This window comes from Dipodomys ordii, unplaced genomic scaffold (assembly GCF_000151885.1).
Source record: "Dipodomys ordii isolate 6190 unplaced genomic scaffold, Dord_2.0 Scaffold40, whole genome shotgun sequence".
Lineage (NCBI taxonomy): Eukaryota > Metazoa > Chordata > Mammalia > Rodentia > Heteromyidae > Dipodomys > Dipodomys ordii.
This window is the reverse complement of record NW_012267256.1, coordinates 9,160,934-9,186,187: the sequence shown is the minus strand read 5'-3', so window position 1 is coordinate 9,186,187 and position 25,254 is coordinate 9,160,934. Positions and strand designations below refer to the sequence as shown.

Sequence of the window (25,254 nt, the reverse complement as noted above, 5' to 3'; positions counted from 1 at the left end):
TGGATCTCCACTCTTGCTACCCTTCTTCTCTTGTGTGTGGGCTGAGTTCAGGTTGTCTTCAGTTCCCCCCCCCCCAATACCATGACAGGTTTCCATCCAGGTCCCCTGCAAGCTCTGTCTTAAGTGTGAGGCAGGTGTTTGACATGTATAGTAGGGGGTGTTTCAGTGTTAGACACTCCCCCCTTACTTGTTCCAGGAAGTCATGCTTTTGTGTTTCTTTTTCTGTCTCTCTGGTCTCATCTCTCTTTTGGGTCTTCCTTCTCCTCTGGCTTTGAATGTCAAAGTACCCCACGGCTCAGCCTCAGTTCCCTTCTCTGTCTGCTGGCCTTCCCCTCTGGACTCTTCTGTTTTGTGGTATAAATGCAGCTAATTGCTTTCAAAGTCTAACCTCCCCTTCTAATTGCTTCTTGAAGTCCACGTTCATATAATCTAGCCGCTTCTTGTTCTGACCATTACATGCCACATGGGGTTCTTAAACTTACCATGTTCCAAACAAACTCTTGCCTCATTTCCTTCAAAATCATCCTCTGTCTATACCCATCTTAAGTGATGGTAACTGGATGATTCTAATTGTCAGGTCAGAAACTAGTAATTGTTCACTCCTGTTTCCTGCCCTCCACCCCTTCTCATCCAGCCCTCCAGACACGTCCTCTGCTCCACATTCAAACTCTATCCCCCATTCAACCACATGTGCTGTCTCTCATCAGTGTCCATAGCACCATCACATTTTGCCTGAATTACTTTGTAAACTCCTAAATGATCTCCTGGCTTCAGTGTTTGGCAGGCGCCAGAATGATTCTTTGAAAACCTAAAGTAGATCACATTACTACTCTGCTCAAAACCACCCAGTGGATTCCCATTACAGCAAAGATAAAGTTTCATGCTTGGTGTGATGGTGCATAACTGTAATCTGAGAGCTTTGGAGGCTAAGGTAGGAAAAGTCTACGTCTAGACCAGCCTGGGCTACATAATACCTTCAAGGTCTGCCTAGGTGACAAAGGAGACCTTGCCTGAAAGACACACCAAAGAATCAACAAACAAAATCAAGCAAAGAGCTGGCAACTCAGGAATGGTGATTCAAAGCCAACTTGGGCAGAAAAGCCCATGAGACTCTTATCTCCAAATGACCATAAAAAGTGGACCTGTAGCTCAAGTGGTAGAATACCCAGGGACAGACTTGGTCTAGCTCCAGTACTAGCACAAAACGAACCAACAAGAATGAAGCCCAAACCTCTGCCATATGTTTTTTAGACCCAATACATTCTTGCTTAGGTATTTTTCCAATAAAATATTTATCAATGCATCCTTTGCTAATTTTTTTCCCCCAGGCATATCAGTCTTCTTAAAAAACCACAGACACATGGGCTGGGAAGGTGGCTCAGTGGTAGAGCACTTGCCTTGCATGCATGAGGCCCTTAGTTCGATTCTTCAGCACCACATATGCAGAAAAAGCCAGAAGTGGCACTGTGGCTGAAGTGGTAGAGCACTAGCCTTGAGCTGAAGAGCTGAGGGACAGTACCCAGGCCCAGAGTTCAGGCCCCACGACCAACCAAAAAAAAAATACCACAGACACTAGGCACATTTCTGATTCAAGATCTTAAACCTATTTCCCTTTTCCTAGAGCATCCTTGTCTCCAGGTCTTTGCTTGTCATCTGCTCCTTTACTTTCATAGGTGCTGGAGGAGAGCAGTGAACAAAACTTTTCTTTCGGAAGTGTATCACACCCCATTCAATCCTATTCTATATCATCTATCTATCTATCTATCTATCTATCTATCTATCTATCTATCTATCTATCTATCTATCTATCTATCTATCTATCTATCTATCTATCTATCTACCTATCTGTATGCAAATATTTATCTATCTACCTATTATCCACTTATCTTTTTCTTCTGCTAGCCTTCTCTGCTTAATCTCTATGTACTCTTGCTACTTTTTAATTTTTTCGTTGCAGCTATCTGTAGCTATCTCTCCCCTTCTAGAGTATAGGTAGAATGAGGACAAGTACGGTAGTATCTGCAGCCTCTGGATTAGTGCCTGGCAGGTAGAACGCACACTATAAATGTTTGTGGATGAAGGATTGCCAAAGTAGGTTGCACAGTAGAGGACTTCGGGCAGCAGGCAGAAGCTTTGCTTTGCCACGTGGGACTCGGGTGGGGGCACTGTAAGTGGAATGAGAATGAATGTTCTGCTCTGAGCTCTACGACACAGATGCCACGAGTACTTCCCGAGCACATGCTGGACTTCTGCTCCATGTTGAATAATTGGTCATGAGTGATCTTTCTTGGCTTTCAGAAAGAGGCACATTTGGATGTGTTTGCATGTGCTGTGTGCTGTGCCTGGCATTTGTGCTGCTTCCCACCCTTCTGTGAGCTTGTGCCCACTGGGCATCTGCGTGCTTACAGGCCTGTTACAAGGTGGCTTGGGAAATTCCTCTTTTCTGAGCCCTCTGGCTTAGACTCTGAGGGATAAGAGAACTGCCAAGCACAGCTAGATGGTAGATGGTAGATGGACAGAGCCAACCCACACAAGGAGCTAAGTCAGTTTCAGTGGGGATGGAAAGCTTTTGAGGAAAACAAAGAGAATCAGGATTGCAGATGGCAGCTGGCGGTTGAAGTCTGGTTAGAAATTGGATTGTCAAATACATTTTTTTTTGTCTTGGCCAGAGCTAGAACATTGACACTTAGACAAGTCCTAGCCACCTCGATCTTTATTCTGTGACAGGACTGGAGTCTGTTCCATCATTCTGCCTTTAGTCTTCTTCATAATGGAACTTGCAAGTTGTTTTGTGTGTGTGTGTGTGTGTGTGTGTGTGTGATAGGGCTTACACTAAATGCCTGGGAACTGTTTCTGAGCTTGTTTTGCTCAAGGCTAGTGCTCTACCACATTGAGCCACAATTCCATTTCCAGTTTTCTGGTGGCTAATTGGACATAGACATACACATACTTTCCCTGATCCTCAGATTTCAGGGTCCTAAGTAGCTAGGATTATAGGTGTGAGCCACCAGTGTCCATCTGCAAGTGTTTGGTTGTGAGGCCAGAGTGTAGGCAGCTGGGGATGTGTTTTCTAGGCATGGTACGCTTTCCCCAGAGCACTTAGCCAGGCCAGGGTATTTTATTACTCCGTGATGCATGGCTGGATATATAGAGCAGGCTACACCTGCTTCAGCGAGACACTGAAAATCCAGTACTGAGAGAAGATTTCTGTGGAGACTGGAAAGAAGCTAGCTACTCAAGGTGACTTTCTTGCTGAAACGTTTCCAGAAGGTTCTGTCTTCAATGGCTTACTTCTCTGTGTTTCACACTAGTGACAGTGCATTTTTTGACACTATCAAATGAAGGCATGAGGAAAAGAAATAAATAACTGAAAGGACACAAATGGAGGTAATGAGGAACGTTGCTATTTCATTCTTTTTTTTTTCCAGTCATGGGGCCTGAACTCTGGGCCTGGGCGCTGTCCCTCAGCTCTTCAGCTCAAGGCTAGCGCTCTACCACTGGAGCCACAGCGCCACTTCCGGCTTTTTCTGTTTATATGGTGTTGAGGAATTGAACCCAGGGCCTCAGGCATGCAAGGCAAGCGCTCTACCACTAAGCCACCTTCCCAGCCCTGCTATTCCATTCTTTAGAAAGATTACCCACTCCTCCTATGGACTATCTCTGTCCCTCTGTCCTCTCTGTGTCTGTCTGTCTGTCCTCTGTCTATTTGTCTATGCCACAAAGTTAAAAGAGCAGTACAAAAATAATAGAAGCTTTGGAATAAAACATATCTGTGCTTAGGTTTTGGCTGTTTTATTTATCGTGTCCGTTTAGGCAAGAAATCTAAATTTTCAGTCCCTTCTTTCTTAATCTGAAAAAATAGGTAGAACAGGTACAGCTTATTGTGGTTATATTTTGAATCTGAATAAAGTAACTTCAAGATGCCTAGCATAGGCTCTGAGAGATTTCTCATTGATAATAGTTATACAAAGGGGATGGGATAGCAAACATAACGTATAGTGGACTTGAGCTTCATTTACTGATTTACTCAGCAAACATTTAATGATGTCATGGGCAAGACAGGTATGCCTTGCTATAGACAAATGGCACATAAAGACAACATATCAAACATCAATGAAAGAGGTGCAAAGTATCCAAAGTATCCTTGGGGGGAAAATAAGAGAATGAGAGGGGGACTTTATTTATTTAGTCAGTTATGGGGTTTGAACTCAGGGTCTTGGTACTGTCCCTGAGCTTTTCTGCTCAAGGCTTAGTGCTCTACCACTTTGAGCCACAGCCATTTTTGGCAGTTAATTGAAGATAAGAATCTCACAGGTGCTTTCCTGCCTGGGTTGGCTTTGAACCTCGATCCTCAGCACCTCCACCTCCTGAGTAGCGAGGATTACAGGTGTGAGCCGCCAGCACCTGGTGGACCTCTTTTATTCAGTGTAATCAAAGAAGGCTTCTTGGAAGAGATAAAGTTCAAATTAAGAATGAAGATTGAGAAAGATCTAGCTATAGGAAAGGTTCTCCTATTTATGCTGTACCAATACTACCTCCTGGTAGCATTTCTATTTCTTCCTTGACCAGATCAAATTGCCCTGGATCCCCTTCGAAGCTCATCTGCTGTCAGGACAAGTCCAGCTTGAACCTGGAAGCCAGAGGGAACATCCTTTGTGTGGCCTTCCTCTCATCTGGACCCAGGCTGGCAGAAAGTATCAGAATTTGATTTCACTCAGATCAGGTTGTTCGCTCTTGGTTTCATCTGTAAAACTACTGCCAAACCATCCAAGGAGCAACAGACTGGAGTGGCAGGCAGAAGGCAAATTGTTCTACTTACTAGCTGAGTGACTTTAAGCCTATTACGTTCTCCAAACTTTTTTTTTTTAGTACTATTACTTGAGGCTTGGACTCAGTATCACATTCCCACATGTCTTTTTCCCTCAAGTCTGGTGCTGTACCATTTGAGCCACACCTCCAGTTACAGATTTTTTTGCTGTTTAATTGGAAAAAAAGAGTCTTGTAGACTTACCTGCCTGAACCTCTGAACCTCAATTCTAAGATCTCTACCTCAAGATTAGTGAGGATCATAGATAGGACTCAGGACAGTGCCTGTCTGAAATTCTTTTTTTTAGTATAATAATGAAACCAACATTCTCTATTTCTTAGAATTGCGGGAAAGCTAAAATTTCAAAAGCATTATCATCTTCTCCCCTCCTCTTCTACTCCCTCCACCAGCCAGTGACTCCTCCTCCCTGTATTTTTTTTTTTTTGGCTCTTACTAGAAATCACTTCTCTTAGGATTGAGTGTTCAGAGAGCCCACAATATGCTGGGAAGACCTAAACAGCCATTCTCCCCACTTACTACAAGTCACAGCCAAGGCCTTGGAGACAGACATGGATGGACACAACATGGGAAATTTAGGCAGGTAATTTCGTTTAGTTGCATTATCCCTCTGCTCCATCCCAACCAGCCTGGCTCTCAATGTGCAATGAGGCTTCACTTGATGGTACCCTCAGAAAAATCACGGATTTTTCTGTAGGTGAACTTTTGTTTAATGTTTTTCCCCCAAATGAATTGAAGTATATCTTCTTGTTGCAAATGATGGCAGACCCAGTCCCGGCCCAAACACATGGTGGGATTTAGAGGCTATAAATGGTAATGATGGGTAGACTATAATTTCTTTACATAAGATAGAGAGCTTGTACTATCTTTCTCATTCAGAACCTACCCCAGGCCAGTGATGTCAAACTCTCTTGGATTGGGTCCAGGTAGGGATAGTAGGTTGTAGGCTGCCCAGATGATTGTGACCAACAGCCAAAGTTCAGAACAACAGGTCTATAATTTCATAGTGTGCCAAACCTCCATGTATGTCTGTTTTAAAGAATTAAATGACAAAATAGAAGCAGATGGCTACAAATAGGTGCTGTCACCGGATAATGCTGTGCCCCCAGGAACAAGAGTAAGTGATATTCAAGGTGATCTCATCAGAACAGAAGTGAACGTGGGAAGTCCACTTCAGAGAGAGCCGGGAGCAATGGATACCATCGCTGACAGACACATACCAAGAACCAGTGGTGGAACAGGGCAGTAAAGTGAAGAAAATGCACAGAGAAAGAGCCACACGATAAGATGAAATAGAGGCAATGCTATGTAACATAAAGGAGGGAAAACCTTTTCATTCCCTTCTATGCAGAGGATACCTACAGGAAGCAGAGAAAAAAGCAGGATTAAATGATCAAGAGAGAATGAGAGCAATAGCTGTCTCTGGAAGTGTATGTGTGTTCTGTCTACAGCACTACAATACTTTTCTCAGACTAAGGTTTGAGTTTGGTGAAGCACATGACACATGAAGAGAATGATATATTGGGCAACATGCGGTGTATATCAGGGCAAATGGCTCTGGCTGCAGCCCTGTGATCTGATGAATAGATTCTGCAAATCATGTCTAATAAGAAGTAGCATAAACAGTGATATACAAGGAAGTATGTTCCAATGGTAAGTGGTATTTATTTATATATATGATTTAGTATGGAAGAGAGCTGTAGCTACTTCATTTACCCGCAAATGGCCCGTGGATCTCTTTTCTATTTACTCTCAGAAACCTCTACTCCCTTAAAACACTACTAGTCAAACGCGTAGCGAAATTTATGCTACACTAATGAAAGTTTGAGCACCTTTTGTGAAACTGGCTATGTGGGAAAAAAAGACAATAAGCCGGGAATGATCTGCTTGCTAGCAATGATTTTCAAACTTTGGTCCTGCAGCCTTTAATCCAGTGAAGTGTTCCTGGGAAAGAGTTCGAGAATGAAGACAAATTTCAAACAGATAAAGGGTGGCTCAGAGTTTCATGTTCAGCAGTCATTTCTCCCCACCTGACAAAGATGCTTGGGAAGTAGAGCTTAGGGAGGATTTGAATATGAGCTGCCTAAGAAACCAATTTATGTGTCATGGCCATCACTACCTGACTTCTCCCTGCATCCCTGATTCATCTAGTCACATGACAGCAACCCTTGGAAAGTTCCCATCTGTTACAAAGGTCAGAATGCTCTTAATCCTGTGCACACAAGTGTAAGCTCAATAATTCCACTGGCCTCCGGGTACCCAAGGGAAGTTTCTTTGCAGTAAGGAAATACAATTGTTAAAGGGGCAGGTGGGTGAGTGAAGGTGGGGCAGGGAGAGGAGAAAGCAATCTTAGGGTATCAGAGGGAAATGGTGGGGGGATCTTACTGGGAGCGAGGCTACAGAAGAGGAAGTATATACTAAAAATATAGTTGTCTATTTCTTTTTTTGGGGGGGAGGGCTTAAGATCAGTCTCATGCATGGAAGCAGCTATCAATTGCTTTCATCTTTCCTATTACATTTCTAGCTTTTTTTTTAAAACTGGGGTTCCCTCTCTCCCAACAAATGAAACTTTTGCAAAATTACTTATCTTGTTTTATGAGGATTTAGATTGATCTATAAATCGATCATTGGATTCTAGCCCATAGATAAGCTGATAGCTTCCTAAAATCATGTTTGACTATTTCGTTTGGAAGAGCTTACCTACCTCTACACAAACTAAGGGGAAGTGTGGGGATCCATCCACGTGAAAGGATGTTTATTCCTCTCTTGGCATCACAGAAGGCTGTGAGAGTGTGCAGACATTTACAGCTTCTGTGATCCTTTGTGGACACCACCATGGGGAGATGCTTAATGCAACGGTTCTTAACTCTTTGGAAGTTTTGATTCCTTGAGGAACCTGACAAGATGCATGTGCATTCTTCCCATGAGATGCAAATAATCCAAAATGTCACATATATTTTCAGTGGGTTTACAGGACTACCTAGCGATTCCTGGTGCTTATGACACCCAGTCATTTAATATTTGAACAAGGATTCAAAGACTTGTGTGTCCTCTGTATGATATGAACAAAAATGCTGGGGAATCTGCTCCTTTATACCTGGGGAATCCAGTGAGGATCTAGCAGGATAAAATATGAACATGGGACTCCCCTCTGACATTCTTGCCTCATGGCTGTTTCTTCTTATTTACTCTTATTGTGCCAGGACTTTTAAGAATCACGGAGATATCTGGTTTTAAATTTCCCATTCAGTTGCATGGCATTTTGTAGTAAGCTTTGTACCCTAATAATGTAAGAGGGCCTGAGAGAGCGCATTCTCATTCTTACCATGCTTAGGTTCAAATCCACATTTGTCCCTCAGCCGTACAACACTAGTTAGATTACTGTGACATGCTTTCCTCATCTGTACAATAGAGAGCATTCCAGAACGGCCCTGTCATCCAAGTCAGGGTGCTTTTGGAAGTGGAAGAGCTGCTATTAATGATCACGTTACCATTAATAATCATTCAGGGCCACCAGCATGAGCTACACTGTGTCAGGCAAACAAGAGACCAGTTACTCTGCTATGGAGGGATCACTGTAAGGATTCCATACAACAACCTACAGGACTAGATAAATGTTACCTGCTGTGACCAGCATTCCCAAGATGGGAGGAAATAGGGGCCAGAGGACAGAGGGATAATGACTTCTTAAGATCTGACATTTATTTGTTTCATTATTTTTGTGTTTGTATGCATTCCTGGGGATGGAACCCATGCCCCATAAATAATAGACAAACACTCTACAACCCAGCCATGTTCCCTGCCCTATCTGAATTCTTTATAGCCTATTACTTCAAACTGGTGAAAGAAAATAAATCTGATTAGAATAACTGCAAGACATTTTCTGCAGTTGCTATGTCTCTAATCTAGTCCCTTAAGAGATTGTTTGATGACCAAATCTGTGAAATGACTGACATAGGAACTTTATTAGTTGTGGTCATTTCACACATATATCTTAATCATCCTGAATCAACTTCCATTTCCAGATCTGTGTATATATGTATGCATTATGCATGTGTATCTATCTATCTATCTATCTATCTATCTATCTATCTGTCTGTCTGTCTGTCTGTCTGTCTGTCTGTCTGTCTGTCTGTCTGTCTGTCTGTCTGTCTGTCTGTCTGTCTGTCTGTCTATCTATCTATCTATCTATCTATCTATCTATGTATATAGATATAGATATATCTCAGTGGAACCATGAGTCTTGAGCAATACCTTTCCTTAGTTATCACACTCAAGCCTTGAGAGTAATTATCTTTTGCTATAGCTTTCTGAGAGAAGACTAAGGAAGAGTTTGCCTTTCTACTGGGCCTGGATGGTATAAAGAGATGGAATATTATTGAGGAAGAATGTTTCTCTATGGTGAATTCAGAACACAATCATAGATATAGGATGTTGTTGGCTTTTTAGAAAATTAAATTAAGTTAGACAACTTGTGTACAAGAGACAAGTTATGGCTGGAAATAAAGACTAGAGCCTCATTGTAGAGGATTTGCTGTCAGGCTATGGAACAAAACCTTATTTTGGAAAATGACTGCTCCAACCCAGTCATGCTTGTAAGATCTTCACCTTTGGCCATACCTATATATTAGTTCTCCAATTAGATCTTTTTCTTCAAGTGGATTTCCCATTACAACTTTAGACCTATTATCCATGGTTTTGTGTTTATGACAGTTGTTTCATTTATAAGAAAATGGACCATAACTGCAAATAAAAATGATTTGCCATGGTACCTGAAGGGATCTATGAAAACTGGTAGGAATTCCTTGTTCTCAAAAACAGTGAGAACAGTGTGGTTTCCTGTCCGCACAGGAGGGAAGGGCTGTGCGTTTCCCTTTGAAAAGAGTCAGTTGGTCAGCAATCATGTGTGAGTTGAAGCAGAGAGGTTGATGATGCGGAGATTGTGCAGAGATGGATTATTTAGTGTGTATGATAAGATGAACAGAAATCAGAGTAAAGATGTATAACCCCAAGTCACTATATTCTCAAGGAAGACTTGCCTAGAGTTGTAATAAAGACCTCTAGTTGTTTGGTATATAATGTTTTGTTGACTATATTCTGTCTATTATATTATTCAGTAAATCAGGTCTTGGTGGGAAAACAATTCAATAATGTTTATGTGTATTGTTTATTATATTATTTTTGCTTTTTCTTAGTGACAGAGAACTTATGACCTTTTCCCATTGCCCCTAATGTGTTGAATTTTTTGATGACTATGGCTCAAAATGCCAGAGGCATCAAAATCCTATGCATTTTCACTGGTTAGGAGAGAAACCGAGGCCCGCATGGATAGTGAGGTAGAATCAAATGAGTACTTGCTGTTTACATCTGTTGTTGTGCTTAGCTAAAATACAGAATAAATTCTTGCCCCAGCATTGAGCGCTCGAAGATACAAGCTGTGGAGCATTGTGCGTTATAATTCATTATAAACCATTGTAAGGTAAAAGGTGGTATTAGCTTGGAAAGGAATTACCTTGGAAAGCAATGACATTCCTTTCAAATTCCTTTTATGTTTCAGTGGGTATTTGGTGAGAATATAGGATGATCTGTACACTGTCTTTACATTTCCTCATAGAAATATTAGCCTTGTATATGTGGCAGAAGGCATTTAGGATAGTAATGGGGAAATCTTTTATTTCTAGGAATCTGAAAACCTAAGTCATTCTGAAGACCTGTACTCAGGAGGCGGATGCAGGTGGACCATCAATGTGGAGCCTATTTGGACCACATAGCAAGTCATAGGCTACCTTGTGCTGAATAGCAAGACTCTGTCACAACACAAAACACAATAAGGCAAAAAACAAAACTAAATTTGTCCAGGTTGTTTCAGGAATGAAAGAGAAAGTGGCCTCCTTAAAGTCAATTTACCTTATTGATACCTGACATTTACAATGGCACTAAAGTGTGATATGGAGGAAAGAATTCAAGACTTATACAACAATGCTCCTGGTTCAAGTCCAAAGTTACTCCTAGCGAACTAAATGACATTGGACTTTCTTGGTTTCCATCTGTAAAACAGAAACATTAATATTGACCACAGTAAGGTAGATTTGCACATAGAATCTGCAAACGATTTTTGTTAAATATAAAAAACTATATAAACATTTTTCGTTCTAATAAATGAGTCACTGACTGCTGATATTCTCTACATACATTAATTCCTTTAGTGCTTGTAGTTCAGGTTACAATTTGGGTAGTATGATGCCATTTTTCTGGAGGACAAAATGAAGCGATGTGAGATGTATCCGTGTAACTCACTCGAGACTGTGTATCACATGGCAAATGTAAGGATGTGAAGGAGGCAGATGGATTTCCAGGCTTGCACCACCCTTTTACCTTAAACAGTGCTATTTTAATCTTTAGAAAGTCTAAGAAGCGCCACAAATGTATGAGTAAGCCATTGTGTGTTGGTAAACATTAGCAGGCCATGTTCCTTCTGTACCCTCTGTAGTAAATGTTGTAATTTTTGTTTCCTTGACAACCATATGTGAAGTTTAATTTGCTCATACTGGAGTAGGGTTCAGACACGTTTGACAGCCCAGGTCTATATCTTCTGCAGATGACTCAAGACAGTAACTAGAGATAGAAATTTTGAAGCATTGCTTTGCAGATGGATTTCTCAGCTTTTTCTGCTTCCTTTAAAATACCATCCAGGCATTTGTCTCTGAGTTTAGACCCACAATCTATTTCCCTTATATTAGTGCTGATTGCTGTATGTGCTAGGTTGCTATGTTTAAGCAGCAAGGCTTTCTGGGAGAATTGATGCTTTTAATCAGAAATACAGCATTACCCAGTCCTTTGATCACTGAGTCTTTTTACTGCAGAGCAAGAACTTTTCCTATGACTATATGGCTTTTTGTATTTGCCTTTGAAGTCTTTTGATTGTTATTGTAGTTGTCAGTTTGTTTAAATGAATGATAATTATTTCACGGTGACCTGTGATTCTGTTTTGATCAAGAGTCTTATGCCTCTGTTTTGACAAACTTCCCGACATCAAGTTCTGAATTAAATCTTTTGACATTGAGCTAATTTGGGGACATTTCAAAGAGCAACTCCCCAAAGTATCTGAGAGTTACTAAATGAGTTAGATCTAGTTGTTATATTAATTTATATAGATAAGAGTGTCAAATAATTAATGTTATATTTTTTCAAGCTGTTTTTGTACAGCTATATCATGGAAATTTGTTATGGAACTGGCTGAGGTCAACTGACATGTAATAGTTATGGTGTAATACTATTATTATAATTCTGGCTGTTCTAGGATGAATAGAGGCAATCACATCTCACTGTCAATTACATCGTTATTATGGTGAATCATGATCAGATCTCTAGCTATGGCCGTTCCAAGGCTTTGTCATTCCATTGTTGTGATTCTTTAAAGATGGCATTGGCTTGTTCCTGTCTTTTGTTGATTACTGGTATTCAGTGCCGAAGATGGATTGACAGGGACAGGTCACTGGGTCAAAAAACAAGGAGTGGCTCAGTGGTAGAGCACTTGCCTTGCATGCCTGAGGCCCTGGGTTTGATTCCTCAGCACCACATAAGCAAAAAGAAAAAAAAAGCCGGAAGTGGCACTGTGGCTCAAGTGGTAGAGTGCTAGCCTTGAGGTGAAGAGCTGAGGGACAGCGCCCAGGCCCAGAGTTCAGGCCCCACGACCGGACTCCCTCCACCCCCCAAAAAAAACAAGGAGTGGGGAAAAGACAAAGGAAGAAGGAGATATCTGCCTTAATCTCTCCTTGTAGAATAATTATAATAGTGACTAACAATGATCATTAATAATTATAATGGTCAGTGCTGCTTGGAAGCTAGACACATTTTGCTAAGATGTTTAACTCTCCCAGGAATCTAGGACAGAGTGGTACTGACAATTTTCAGGAGTAGCTCTTGCTTGGTGCTGAGACTTCAGCCTGTTAGGCAACATTAAACATCTTCTGATCATGATATTAAGAGTCTGCTATCTACTTTTCTCAGGTAGAAATTTCTTGCACTTTGTGTTTGTTTCACAGATATAGGATACCTATCTGAAAAAGGAGATGAAAACTCTTCATTCAGAAGCATGCTTGCTTGGTTTTCATGAATCTATGGAAGGGTATATAGATGTTCCTATTTTCCTAAATGTAGTAAGCAAGTTACACTTGGATGTCAGCAGAGGCTTCCAATTCACTGTCACAGAAATAATAAATCTCCCTACATTGGTTTGTAGTGGAGTCTAGGCCCTCGATCATTCATCTGCAAGCCACAGACAACTGCTGTTTTCTCTTATATGCAGGAGAAACAGATTCCTTATCTCTAGAACCCAGCACCCTTCTGCAGAAAACGGAAAGCTATGGAATATCTGGCTACTTTTGAGCCTTGCATTTAGTGGGGGACACAGGACATATGAAACATTTATGCCAGTCTCATATGTTTTTGGTATATTGATGCTTGTCTTATTAGCATTAAAAGAAATCAAAGCAGCCAAGTGCTCCTTCTTGAAATCCTAGCTACTCAGATGGCTGAGATCTGTGGATCGTGGTTTGAAGCCAGCCCAAGCAAGGATGTCCATGAAATTCTGATCTTCAATTTACCACCAAAAAGTTGGAAGTGGTAATGTCCTTGAGCACAAAATCTCAAGGACAGTACTGAGGCCCAAGAACCAACCAACCAACCAACCCACACACACACACACACACACACACACACACACACACACACACACACACACAATATCAAAGCACAGTTTTGAGCTACAAGGAGGGAGCCTTTAATATCCCAGATTCCAGGGCATTATTTTCATCTTTTTAAAACCAAGGATTGAGAATTAATGAGTGTTAAGTTATAGGAATTATGAACTCAGAGTCAAAGTCCAAGTCTGTCTGCTTTTAAAGCTGGATCCTCACAATTATTAGATTACATAGCTTCCCACAGGTCTACAGAATTAAGTAGATCGACCTGAATCAAATCGAAGTCCATAAACTAAATCTATATAACTCCCGTAGGAGCTATGCTGCTGTAAGTAGAGGTTTTAATGAAATTTATGGCTACTATATATATATCATCAATATTAATGTATATCCATCTGACTTTATTAATTGACTCATTCATCCATTAAACAGAATTATTTTGTATCTGCTACATATAATGATGCTGTACTAAGCACAATTAGACATGGGTGAGTGTATGAAAAGTCATTAAATAATGAATCTGATGCAGATTTGATTCTTCATAGCTTACGTGAAAAGAGAAATACACATCAATAACAAAGATTAAATTATAAACACCGTGAGAATTATAAATAAAGGAGTTAATGCATTAGCTGTGTGTGTGCATGTTTATGTGTGAGCATTTTCATGTGTGTGTATGTCTGGATATAAAATATAACTGGTAAATAGGTATGGATAAAGAGATATTATAAGCTTGGATAAAACCAAAGAATTAGAAAATAAAAAAACAATCCAAGGCGATGAGTTGGTTGGCATGAAGGGTCCATGAAAAACCTTCAATACTACCTGCCTTTTTGCAGAAAGGTTTGTCAGCCATGAAATACATAAGATGGATTGGTACGAGAATATCTAACTAACAGGGCACAAGGAAATACACAGACTTCAAAAAACTTAGGCAAGAAAGGATGAATGTGCTGAGGGCAAGAGCTTGCAGGAAAGCTAGATAAAGTTAGAGAAAGTTAGATATTTTGTATTTGGGGAAGTTGTCTCACAATGGTATTTGCAGTCATAATAGCAAATAAAAGGACAAAATTAAGAATTACCATCTAAAAGCAAAGTGAAAGTTCAGAAAAGCAAAACATCAGGGAGTGGGTACTCAAAGGGGCGGGGGTCAAAGGGAAAAGGTGGACAAGAAAAGAGGAAGAGAAAGCTGTCAAAAAACCCAACGTGCAAGGTGCGGGTGGCTCATGCCTGTTATCCTAGCTACTCAGGAGGCTGAGATTGGAGGATCACGGTTCAAAGCCAGACCAGGCAGCAAAGTCTGTGAGACTCTTATCTTCAATAAACCACTAGAAAACGGGAAGTGGCTCTGTGGCTCAAGAGGTAGAGTGCTCGCTTTGAGCTGAAGAGTGTGCAGGGACAGAGCCCCAGCCAAGTTCAAGTCCCACAACTGACAAAACAAAACAAAACCCCCAAAAATGTATATCCTGCAAAATTAAGAAGGCGAGGGGAGAGATGGGTGAGCTGTGTTCGTTAACTGCTCTGTTAAATGGCAAGTCCTTGTACAGCTACTTAAAGATAAAAAAAATAAGAAAAAAGAATTGACTTTTAAATGTCTGTTTAAAGAGTGGAGTAGAAGAGGAAATGCTGGAAGGAGAAAGTGAACTGTAAGAAGTATCAAAGAGGTTTTAAAAAGTGAATCTAAATGGAATCCATGGGAAAAATCAGTTTAAGGTTGACAGTGTAAAATACTGCCTGCAAAGTAGTTAACTAAAACGAATGCAAAAGGTGACGATCTAATGTCTTTGCTTCCTAGTCTGTTAGCACATTTTCTATGTCCTTGGCATTTCCTTGCCGTCAGATAGCTACACAAGAGAGAAGGCCATGTGAATACACTTCTACAGAACCAGCTGCCAGCGCAGAGCAGTGATGAAGCTCATGACTTTAGCCTCTCTGGTTGGGTATCCATTCTGTTCTAAATAAAGACAGACACCACATCCTCAGATGTCTCCCAAAGTACCTCCTCTCTGTGTTGCCCAGTGGGTATTCAGGCAACTGCTATGATCTGAATATTTTCATCTCCTCAAATCCAAGTGTTGAATCTAAATCATGAAGATGAGGGTGGTGGGAGGTTAGCGAGCGGAAGTGATGAGATTGTGAAGGCTGGATTCCCAGGAACGAGATTGGGGTCCATAGAATAGAGAACAAAAGGATCTTGTGATGACAAACTTCCACCTGTGCAAGACAGCAGGAAGGCAATGCGAAGGAGAAGGCCCTCCCTAGGTTCTGAGTCAGCTGACATTGTCAGGTTGGCCTTCCCAGTCCCCCAAACTCAGGGAAATAAATTTCTGTTGATAGAACTTGCAGTCCCCAAAAGACTAATACTGTTGTCCTGGCAAGCCTTTACCTGCTGAGTCTTAAGGAAAAAGTAAGTTTCATTCTTCTACCTCTCAAGTTGATGGATTGGAGAAAACACCCTTAGTACTACTGCTGTGATGCTTGCTTCCAGATTTCAGAACCTGCATTGCACATGAGAACAAGTGATAGGGAATTACGTAAGAAGACTACATGACCATACTGTAAAGACTATGGGGCACCCAAGAAGTAGTCAGAAGATGACAGTATGAAATTAATTTGAAGGAGAGGGAAAGCACAGAAATGCTGGGAGAAAGGGGGAACGAATTCAGCAGTGGTACTCACTAGGCACTGTTGGAAATGAACTCTACAACTTGGGTGGGGTGGAGTCATGACGGAAAAAACTGGGAGAAAATGAGGGAGGGGGTCCCATTGTTTGAAAAGAAATGCACTCAGTACCTGATTTATGTAACTGTAGCCCTTCTGTACATCACTTTTACAATAAACATTTTTAAAAAAGAAATTAATTTGATCATAAGTTATATACTCGAATGAGTTATTAATAACTTATTACGTAAGTTATTATTTGATCATGTCATTACAGCTATTCCTGTCTTTTTCTCCTTCGGGCCGCGAGTATGTCAATAAGTCTTCTATCTACAGCATAAACCCAAAGCAAATCATTGGCTGATTACCTTATTTTGGAAACTATGAGTAGAGTTACAAAATGGTAACAATTTAGTTATTTTTGAGGTAATTGGCTAAAAATTACAAAGTGCCCTAGATTTGGACATAAGAAGGATCAAATCCAGATATTTTCCCCTGTATTTCCTAGCAAGTATACTAGTAAGACACTTTGGAGAAAGCAATGCTGAGTTAAAAACTGTTGTTTTAAGTTTTTGTCTTCTAAGATATTATGTAGATTTCTTATCTTTCCTTTTGGGGGAAACCTGTCATAGAAAGATTTAATTGGAAGCCGGGTACTGGTAGTTCACGCCTATAATCCTAGCTACTCAGGAGGTTGAGATTTGAAGGTTGTGGTTCAAAGCCAGCCGGGGCAGGAAAGTTTGTGAGACTCTTATTTCCAATTAACCATCAGAAAACTGGAAGTGGAGTTATGGCTCAAAGTGGTAGAGCACTAGTCGAGCAAAATTGCTCAGGGACAGCTCCCAAATCCTGAGTTCAAGCCCCACCACCAACATTACAAAAGAGAAAGTAAAGGAAAAGAGAAAAGGTTTAATTGGTATAAGAGAAGTACAAAGACCCAAATCCATTTAGTTCAGGTGTAAGCTCAAGAGGCAATTATTAAATCTCTACTTTTTTCTTCTCAGCATTGCCAGATATCTCATTTAAAATAAGTACTATTTAATCTGTAACCACTGATCCTGGCAGAGGTTACACATAAAATGAATTGTGTCAGAGACCCTATGTGAGCAATGATGAGTAATAACTTCTCCCAAGGAACAGCCTAGACATAGGTTACTAGGCAGTGTAAAATATTCCATGTACCTTTCTGTTGACAATCACAGCGAGTGATTATAAGATGTTGCAGCTGGATGATTACAGTTGCATACAGTTTATGCATGTCCAAATGGCAGGAGAAGAGAGTAAAGTTTTAGATCAAGAATAGTGTGGGAATTTGGAAGACCTGAGTAGGTAGGGAAACAGTATGGGAATGACATTCAGACTGTGGAAGGTATCAAAAAACTACATTAAATAGTTCAGGCATTCACGGCAAGAAAAAATCCTTAAAGGTAGTTAAGCAAGTGAATGACAAAATCAGAACTCAGCTCCCAAATGATTAGTGTAAAGAAAGCTTGGAAGCTTTTATTTTTTTCTTCCTGAGAACAGGTAGAAAAAGAATCACGAGGTTCCAATGAACACAATCAAGAAGAGTAATAACAGGAGTCAAAATAGAGGAGGCAGATATGAGAGATACTGCCAAAAGAAAATCAAAATAACTTGACAATATTGGTTTGAGTGGCTGTGTGGTAAGGGGAAGGAAAGAGCCAACACTTTCAGGACTGAGGAAATGAAACAAGAAGTAGGCAGAATATCGTGGAGGAGTGGGGTTGGGAGGAATTTGAGGGTACTAGAGAGATTGATTTTGTTTGTTTCTGGACAGATAAAACTTGAAGGAATGGCTGAGAAACCAAGGAAGACATTCAACTGCAAGTCGCAATCATGATTTTGAATACTTAGAGAAAAAGGTTAGGGCCAGAGATAGAGTTTTAGGAATAATTTCCGAAGAGGTATACGATATTACCAAGCAAAAAGGGTCCAATAGTGAAGTGCTGAAGAGAGAATCAGTAGATGGAACTGTATGACTGAGTGAATAAAATGTGAAAAGGTTATTTAATATAAACATGACTGGATACATGTAAATAGGTAAACTTACCATTTAAAACTAAAGCCTCTAATATGATATTAAAAATAAAGCTATATACTATCAAATCATCTAAGGCATAAGGCATAGAAAAGTTAGAAATAAAGAAAAATACAGAAGCATTGTAGGAACAAATAAGTCAGTGAATTGTAACAGAAAATAACTTACCAAACAAGAACAACAATAAAAAAGAAAATAACTCACTAGGAAATATAACCAGTTTTAAAAGTTTATGAGCCTAGTAACATAATCACAAAATATGTAAAAGGGAAACTTCACAGGAGTTGAAGAAGAATTGCTATAATTTTCCATGGTACTAGATTTTTAAATCTATAAAAATGTCATAACTAAAAAAGAACTGAAAACTGTGCTTCCCAAGGTAATGTTTGCATTTATGAATAACAGCAATGAGAGAAGAAAGGAAAAGAGGAAAGGAAACAACTTGAAGGAAATAACTCCTTCAGGAAGAAGGAGATAAAGGCAAAACCCAATACAGAAGTAGTGAAGAGGAATACTGTCCAGAAAATGTATCCTCTCTATGTCAAGATCAGAGCGTGACCTAGGATGTGTCTGGAGAATGTCAGGAGGAAGATATTGCTTCCTGTAATATCAGATAGAAGGAAAAAAAGCATAGATCAAGATACCATCCTACCTACAAGGAAGCTCAAATTATGGCTCTTTTTTCCCCTCTCTTCTTTCTCTCCCGTTTTTCTTTTATTGGTGTCATTACTAGGGCTGTCATTCTACCACTTGAGCCACACCTCTACTTTTGGCTTTTTTTTTTAGTGGTTAATTGAATGAGAATCTTACAGACTTACCTGCCCAGGCTGGCTTCAAACCTCAATCCTCAGATCTCAGTTTGCTGAGTAGCTAGAATTACAGATGTGAACCACTGGCTCCAAGCCCCTTTACTGTTTTCAAGGATAGGTCTTTTGTTGAATATGAGGAGGTTGAATCTTTAAACTCAATGTATTTTCAGTTCACATTCTAATAACGTGTGTGCGCGTATGTTTATGTGTGTGTATGTGTGTGTGAGTGCACGCACAATTTAACAAGTTAACTTTAAGATTAATATATGAACAGAGGGCTATTGTAGCTGCTGATCCTGAAGTATGACAGGAGGATAACTTGCCCTCCTAGACATCAGACTTAATACGTTTATATTATCAAGAAACCAAAAGTTTCATAGAGATAGATCATTTAGTAAATGATGCAGAGTCAGTTAGTTACCCATATGGACTTTGACTTAATACCTTATATGAAAAGTCAGTTCTAACTGGGTTGTCGATTTCACATGAAAGGCGAATCTTGATCCAGTTTTAGAAGGAAATATAGAAAAATACCTTTTGGATATTAGAGTCTAAAGAGCAAAACAAAACTGCCAGTGAATTTACATTAGATTTGCACATTTCTGCTTATCAAAGGAAACTGCAAATATGGTGCATAAATATTCCCTCACACTGGAAGAAGCTAACTAGCGAAAGATTATCATTTAAAATATATAAGATTGAAGGGATAGATGGGGTTGGGAGACACGGGGAAGAACGATGAGATGATGACATTGATCAAGATGCATTACACTCACAAACTGATGTTTTGAATTGAAATCCCTTTGTATAACTACTTAATTCCAAAGTAAACCAAAAAAAAGTAAAACCAAAGTACATAAAAGTAATAAGGGGAAGGTGCAGCTTAAAACTTGAAAAATTATAAAAGGGGTTATAAGGAATAAGGGTGACTATTAATTAAAGATGAACACAAGAATGTCCCAGCATTATTGGAGCCTTAGGTGGATTAGAACCAAAGGACTCAGCTTTGAGGGTGGTACTGAGAGGCAGGCCCCCAGAGCAGAGCAATGGAGATGCGTGAGAATCCAGGTGAGGAAGAATAGAAATACGGATCCTCAAGTACAAGAAAATGAAAACTACCCTTTTACATATGCTGCCACACAGGTCGCTCAGGTGTTTGACCTCAGGATACTGAGTTGTGCAGAAGCTTGGCATCCAAGTTCAGGTTCAGCATTAATGAAGTGGTGGGACAGGTGCAGGTAAGGCTTTGGAGGGAGGAACGGATTGGAAAGCTTTGGATTAGAAGCGGCATCAACTCACAATACAGAAAAGGTGCCCAGGCATGGGTGAGAAATGATGGAAAGATAAACAATTGTTTTAATTGGAAATGTCCCCCAGATGTACATGTGTTGAACACCTGGCCCCCAGGTGGTAGCACTGTTTGGGAAATGGTGAAACTTTGGAAAGTAAGGCCTAGCTGGAGAAAGTAGCTCACTGTGGGTATGCCACATGAAGATTATACCTAGTACCTGCTTGCTCTATCTCTCTGTCTCTGTCGCTCTGTCTCTCTCTGTCTCTCTGTCTCTCTTCCTCTCTCCCTCTCTGCTTCCTATCTGCCATGAGGGGAACAATCTCCTCTCCCACAGCTTTCTGCTACCATGTTTTCCCCAAGCACATGAGTCCAGGAGACCATGGATCGAATCCTCTGAGACTGTGGGTCAAATGAACTCTTTCCTCCTCTAAACTGCTTCTGTCAAGTGTTTGGTCACAGCAATGAGAAAACTGAAAACTACAAAACTAGCACCGAAAGACAATGGGGGTATCATTTATCAGCATAGACCGGGAAGGTCATGAACAAGGGTCTGGGTCACTGCTATTAGCCACCATGATTTCTTGAGGGCCACAAGCATGAGTTCTATCAGTCTTCATTAAAACATCAACTTGTTGTCCTCATATGGGGCTGGTGGGTTTGCAGTACTAATGGCAGAGGCTCTGAAGGGATTCTGAGAGCAGGGACTCTGGAAGGCAGCAGCTGAACAAAGGAGCAGGCACTACCTTCTGGAAGGAAGAAGCTCTGTGGTTTCTATACATAAAGTTGCTTCAAGGAGCGCGTGGTCAGTTGAACCTCTTTTTCTGATTGTGGTGTTCTTATATGTCCCCCAAATCAATATGCTGTTGTGGGCAGTTTTTATTGTTCCATGCAAAGACATTGATGGAATTGGGTCATAGGTTGATTTCAAAGGAATATATTGTTTTCTCTGAAGACAACAGTTCTTGCCAGGTGTTGGTGGCTTACATCTACGATCCTAGCTCTTCAGGAGTCTGAGATCTTTGGGTCTCAGTTTGAAGCCAGCCTGGCGAAAAGAAGTCTGTGAGAGCTTTATCTCAAATTAACCAACCCCAAACCCAGAAGTGAAGGTATGGCTCAAGTGTTAATAAATCATCAGCCTTGAGAAAAAACAAAAGACAACTGGTTTTGATTAAGCAGAGAAATGAACTTCTTCAAGACCTACATACCTACACGAAGTAAGTAGAAAGTACAGCAGCACCCTGGGGTGTTGATGTCATGATCAGCCATCACACAGAGCACCACGCAGGACCCATCAAAATATGTCTCCCATGAGCCCCCTATGTTGCGTTTCTCAAAGCAAATAGGCATTTACTACACAAGGGCTCCACTATGTGCATGAATTAGATGCTGAAGGGGGAAAAAGATGTCAATACCAGTCATAAAGAAGTCCTTTAGCCCAATCTGGAAATGGATAGGTTGCCCATATTTCCACCTTATTTGTAATGCATCTAGTACTGTCTGTGGATACAGCCCCTCAGAAATGCAAGTGTTTTCATTATAATTATGACTTAAAAATCTCTAACATTTCTATCCAGAGACTATCACTTGCTGCTTATTCAGAATGTGTTTCCCTAGCCTGCAGCTAGGAATACAGTAGTTCATATTTCTTAACTCGCACTGAAGTGCAGCTGACTTTGATCAGCAGGGGCCGTGATGAAGCCACATGACTCTCACCAGGCAGAATCCTGAGAACCATCCCATGAAATGCCTAGGGATGTTCATTCAGCCTCATTTGGTTTTGTGACCTCCAACTGGTTCCTAGGATTTTATTAGAAGTGCATTTCCAGGAAATGAGCAAGGCTACTGAAATGTGCAGTTCCAGCAAGGCATCATCGCCGTAGCCTCACCTTCAGCAAATCACTAGAACTTGGGAGAAAAAAAAATCCCTCCTATGGAAGCTCAAGTTTTAGATACTTTCTTAGATGAAGAAAACACAATAGGCTGAGACCTAACCACGTTTGAGAAGGGAGGGTACCAAATATCACTTGGTACCAAGTGTCACATTTGGGATGACAGCATCATTTATTGGGAAGTATGATAATTTATTATTAACTTGCTTGCTTTGCCTCTATGTATGGTAATCAAGTTGCATTCATGGGTCTATAGATGCTCATGGGTCTATAGATGTCCCTTCTTTTCTCAGCTCCTCTCTATCCCAACTGGAAGCTTCTGGAAGGCTCACAAAGACTAGGTGGGTGTTCTCTGGAGACAGTCTTACTTAATCTAATCAATTCTTTTTTTGCGGGGGGGTCCAGTCGTGGGGCCTGAACTTTGGGCCTGGGTGCTGTCCCTCAGCTCTTCAGCTCAAGGCTAGCACTCTACCACTTGAGCCACAGCACCACTTCTGGGTTTTTTTCTTTTTGCTTATGTGGTGCTGAGGAATTGAACCCAGGGCCTTAGGCATGCAAGGCAAGCTCTCTACCACTGAGCCACCTTCCCAGCCCTCTAATCAATTCTTTATCTAAATGTTTGGCAACTCTCTCACCAGCTGGGCTCAACTGACCTAGGAGAATAATCTCTACTTGCTGAGGCCTGATGGGAATTCATCCAGAGTGGTTGATTCACCATATTGGCTTCAGTGAGACAATTTCTGAATAAAAATATTCCTCAGAGAAATTAGCCATCATAGGGCTAAGCTAGACTCCAAATCCTTATTTGCTATGCAAGTGAGTCTGCATTTTCTCATATGTCTCTTCGGGACAGTTGAAAAGATGCATGTGATAACAGAAGGACTTAGCACTCTGGCTGGCACCGATCAAGTGCCAACTAAACATTATTTCTGTTGACCCAACAGAGTTCCCTTATTACAGCACATTTCTGATGGAGGAAAGGTTTTTCGTAGCTACTGGTGGATACTTCAGAAACTATATGGATGTTTCCAGTACTTTGGGGGGTCCATATCTTGATTTTTCCATCTGTATAGATTAGTATAGAGCCCCATGTTGTGTTACTGAAGATACTTGATACAAAGCATACATGTGATTCATTATTCATAAGCAGGGCAAAAGTTCAAACCAAAGGGAAGATTTACTGAAGCAATTGCCAAGAGGGAACCTATTTGTTTCCTCTTCAGTTCATTTAGTTGGGGAAATCAGAAGCACTTGGATGGGCTCCAAAGGGAATGATGTTAATACCCTGCTGCAAATACTTGGTTAGAGTCAAGACAGGAAAACAAAAAACTACTATTTTGGGGAATAAACTACTGGAGCCAATGAAGCTTGAGGGTGGTTTTAAATGCTTGGCCAGAAGAGAAAATAAGATGCAACTGAAGAAAGCATTAGGGAATGTGGAGGGGAGCTGCACCGATGGGGACTTACATACCAGTTCTTTCTTCTTCATGCACTCCATGAGGATGATGAACAGATGTTGCGCTTGCGTTCGAGTGTATGTGAAGGTCTTCTGGATAGTCACTAATAACTGGTCCCTCAAGGACTCATTGATAAGCCTGCAATGAAAACCAATGTCACAATGTCAAACAGGTCAAGGCAGGACATTATTTTTGGTTTAACTTGTATTGACACATCACTATACACAGTTGTGAAGTACATTGTGATGATGTTTTGGGTCATGATACATTGTGTAATCCAAGTATTCAGTGAATCCAACTGCTCAGATACTTGTTTGTTATTTCTTTGCTGTGATACGTGCGAAAATCCCTTCTAGTTATCTTGAACTATGAACTAGCATTATTAACCTCAAGCACTCTACTGTGGAAGAGAAATAGTATGGACACAAAAAACATTGAGGATTTGTGTGAAATAGGACATTGTTCTTTTTGTATTTTTCTCATAATAGTTACTTCGACTGAGATAATTTAAAGAGATGTGTTGTTGAAAATGAATCCATTTAAATGTCTCAGAACCTAACTGAGAACAGTAGGAGGGTTGATCTAAGTTTTATTGTTGCCATTACTATTTTCTCTTTTTTTTTCTATATCACCTGTGTTTAACACTTTCTTCCTAAAATTCTGAAATAAAAAATGCCTTGCTAGGTGCTGGTAGCTCATATTTATTATCATAGCTAGTTAGAAGGCTGAGATCTGAGGATCACAGTTTGAAGCCAGACCAGGTAGGAAAAGTCTGGGAACTCTCATCTCATTAACCACAGAAAAGTTGGAAGTGGAGCGTGGCTCAAATAGTAGAGTACTAGCCTTGAGCAAAAGGAGCTCAGGGACAGTGCACAGGCCCTGAATTTAAGCCTCAAGGCCAGCACCAAAGAAAACACACACAAAAAGCCTTGAATTAATCATTTTTACCTTCATAGGATACTATATCATTTCTCTATAAATTACCATGTCATCTCTAAAGAAAGATTATGTCTCAACATTACTAAACAGAAAGTAGGAGTTTTAAGATTATTCTAAAATGCAGGGTAGGTAGACCTCATTATTTATGTTGAGGTTTTACTGTTACAGTAAAGTCTGATCCATAGGAAGTGTCAATGCACAATTATGTTGTCTTGACTATGGATCAATAGCAGCTCATTTTAACTCCTCTTACCAATCTGGTGAGAAGAGGCTCTCTCATTAGTCACCAAATGGCAGGAAATGAGAACACTTTATTAACAGAGACTGTCCAAACTCAGGAGGATAAAATTGCTCTCAAGGACCGTGGCAAAATGACCATAATTAGCCTAATATTTTATAACATATCCATTGTCTCCATTGCTGAAGTAGCAGCAATTCCTAGATAAAATGGTAAATTATTTGGTGCTACAAGGACTCCAAATAGATTTCTGTAATTTCACAGGCAGGATATTTTAGCTCTAAGGGTCAAATACAGCAAATGAATGGCAGAGTCAGAACCAGAATGTAGATCTTCATCAAGCTACCTCTTTTTGCTCTAAGTGCTCATACAACTGCTCTTCCT

At 40.4% G+C, this 25,254-nt stretch overlaps 1 protein-coding gene across 2 annotated transcripts in view; it reads right to left on the bottom strand.

Moving 5' to 3' along the window:
• The window catches only part of Trpm3 (transient receptor potential cation channel, subfamily M, member 3), a 498,800-nt gene that overhangs the window by 151,737 nt on the left and 321,809 nt on the right, over positions 1-25,254 (bottom strand). For both annotated transcript variants that reach the window (XM_013018449.1, XM_013018448.1), the window contains exon 8: positions 23,708-23,831. In XM_013018449.1, the coding sequence (XP_012873903.1) occupies positions 23,708-23,831 (124 nt within the window). The remainder of the gene's footprint in view (positions 1-23,707; positions 23,832-25,254) is intronic.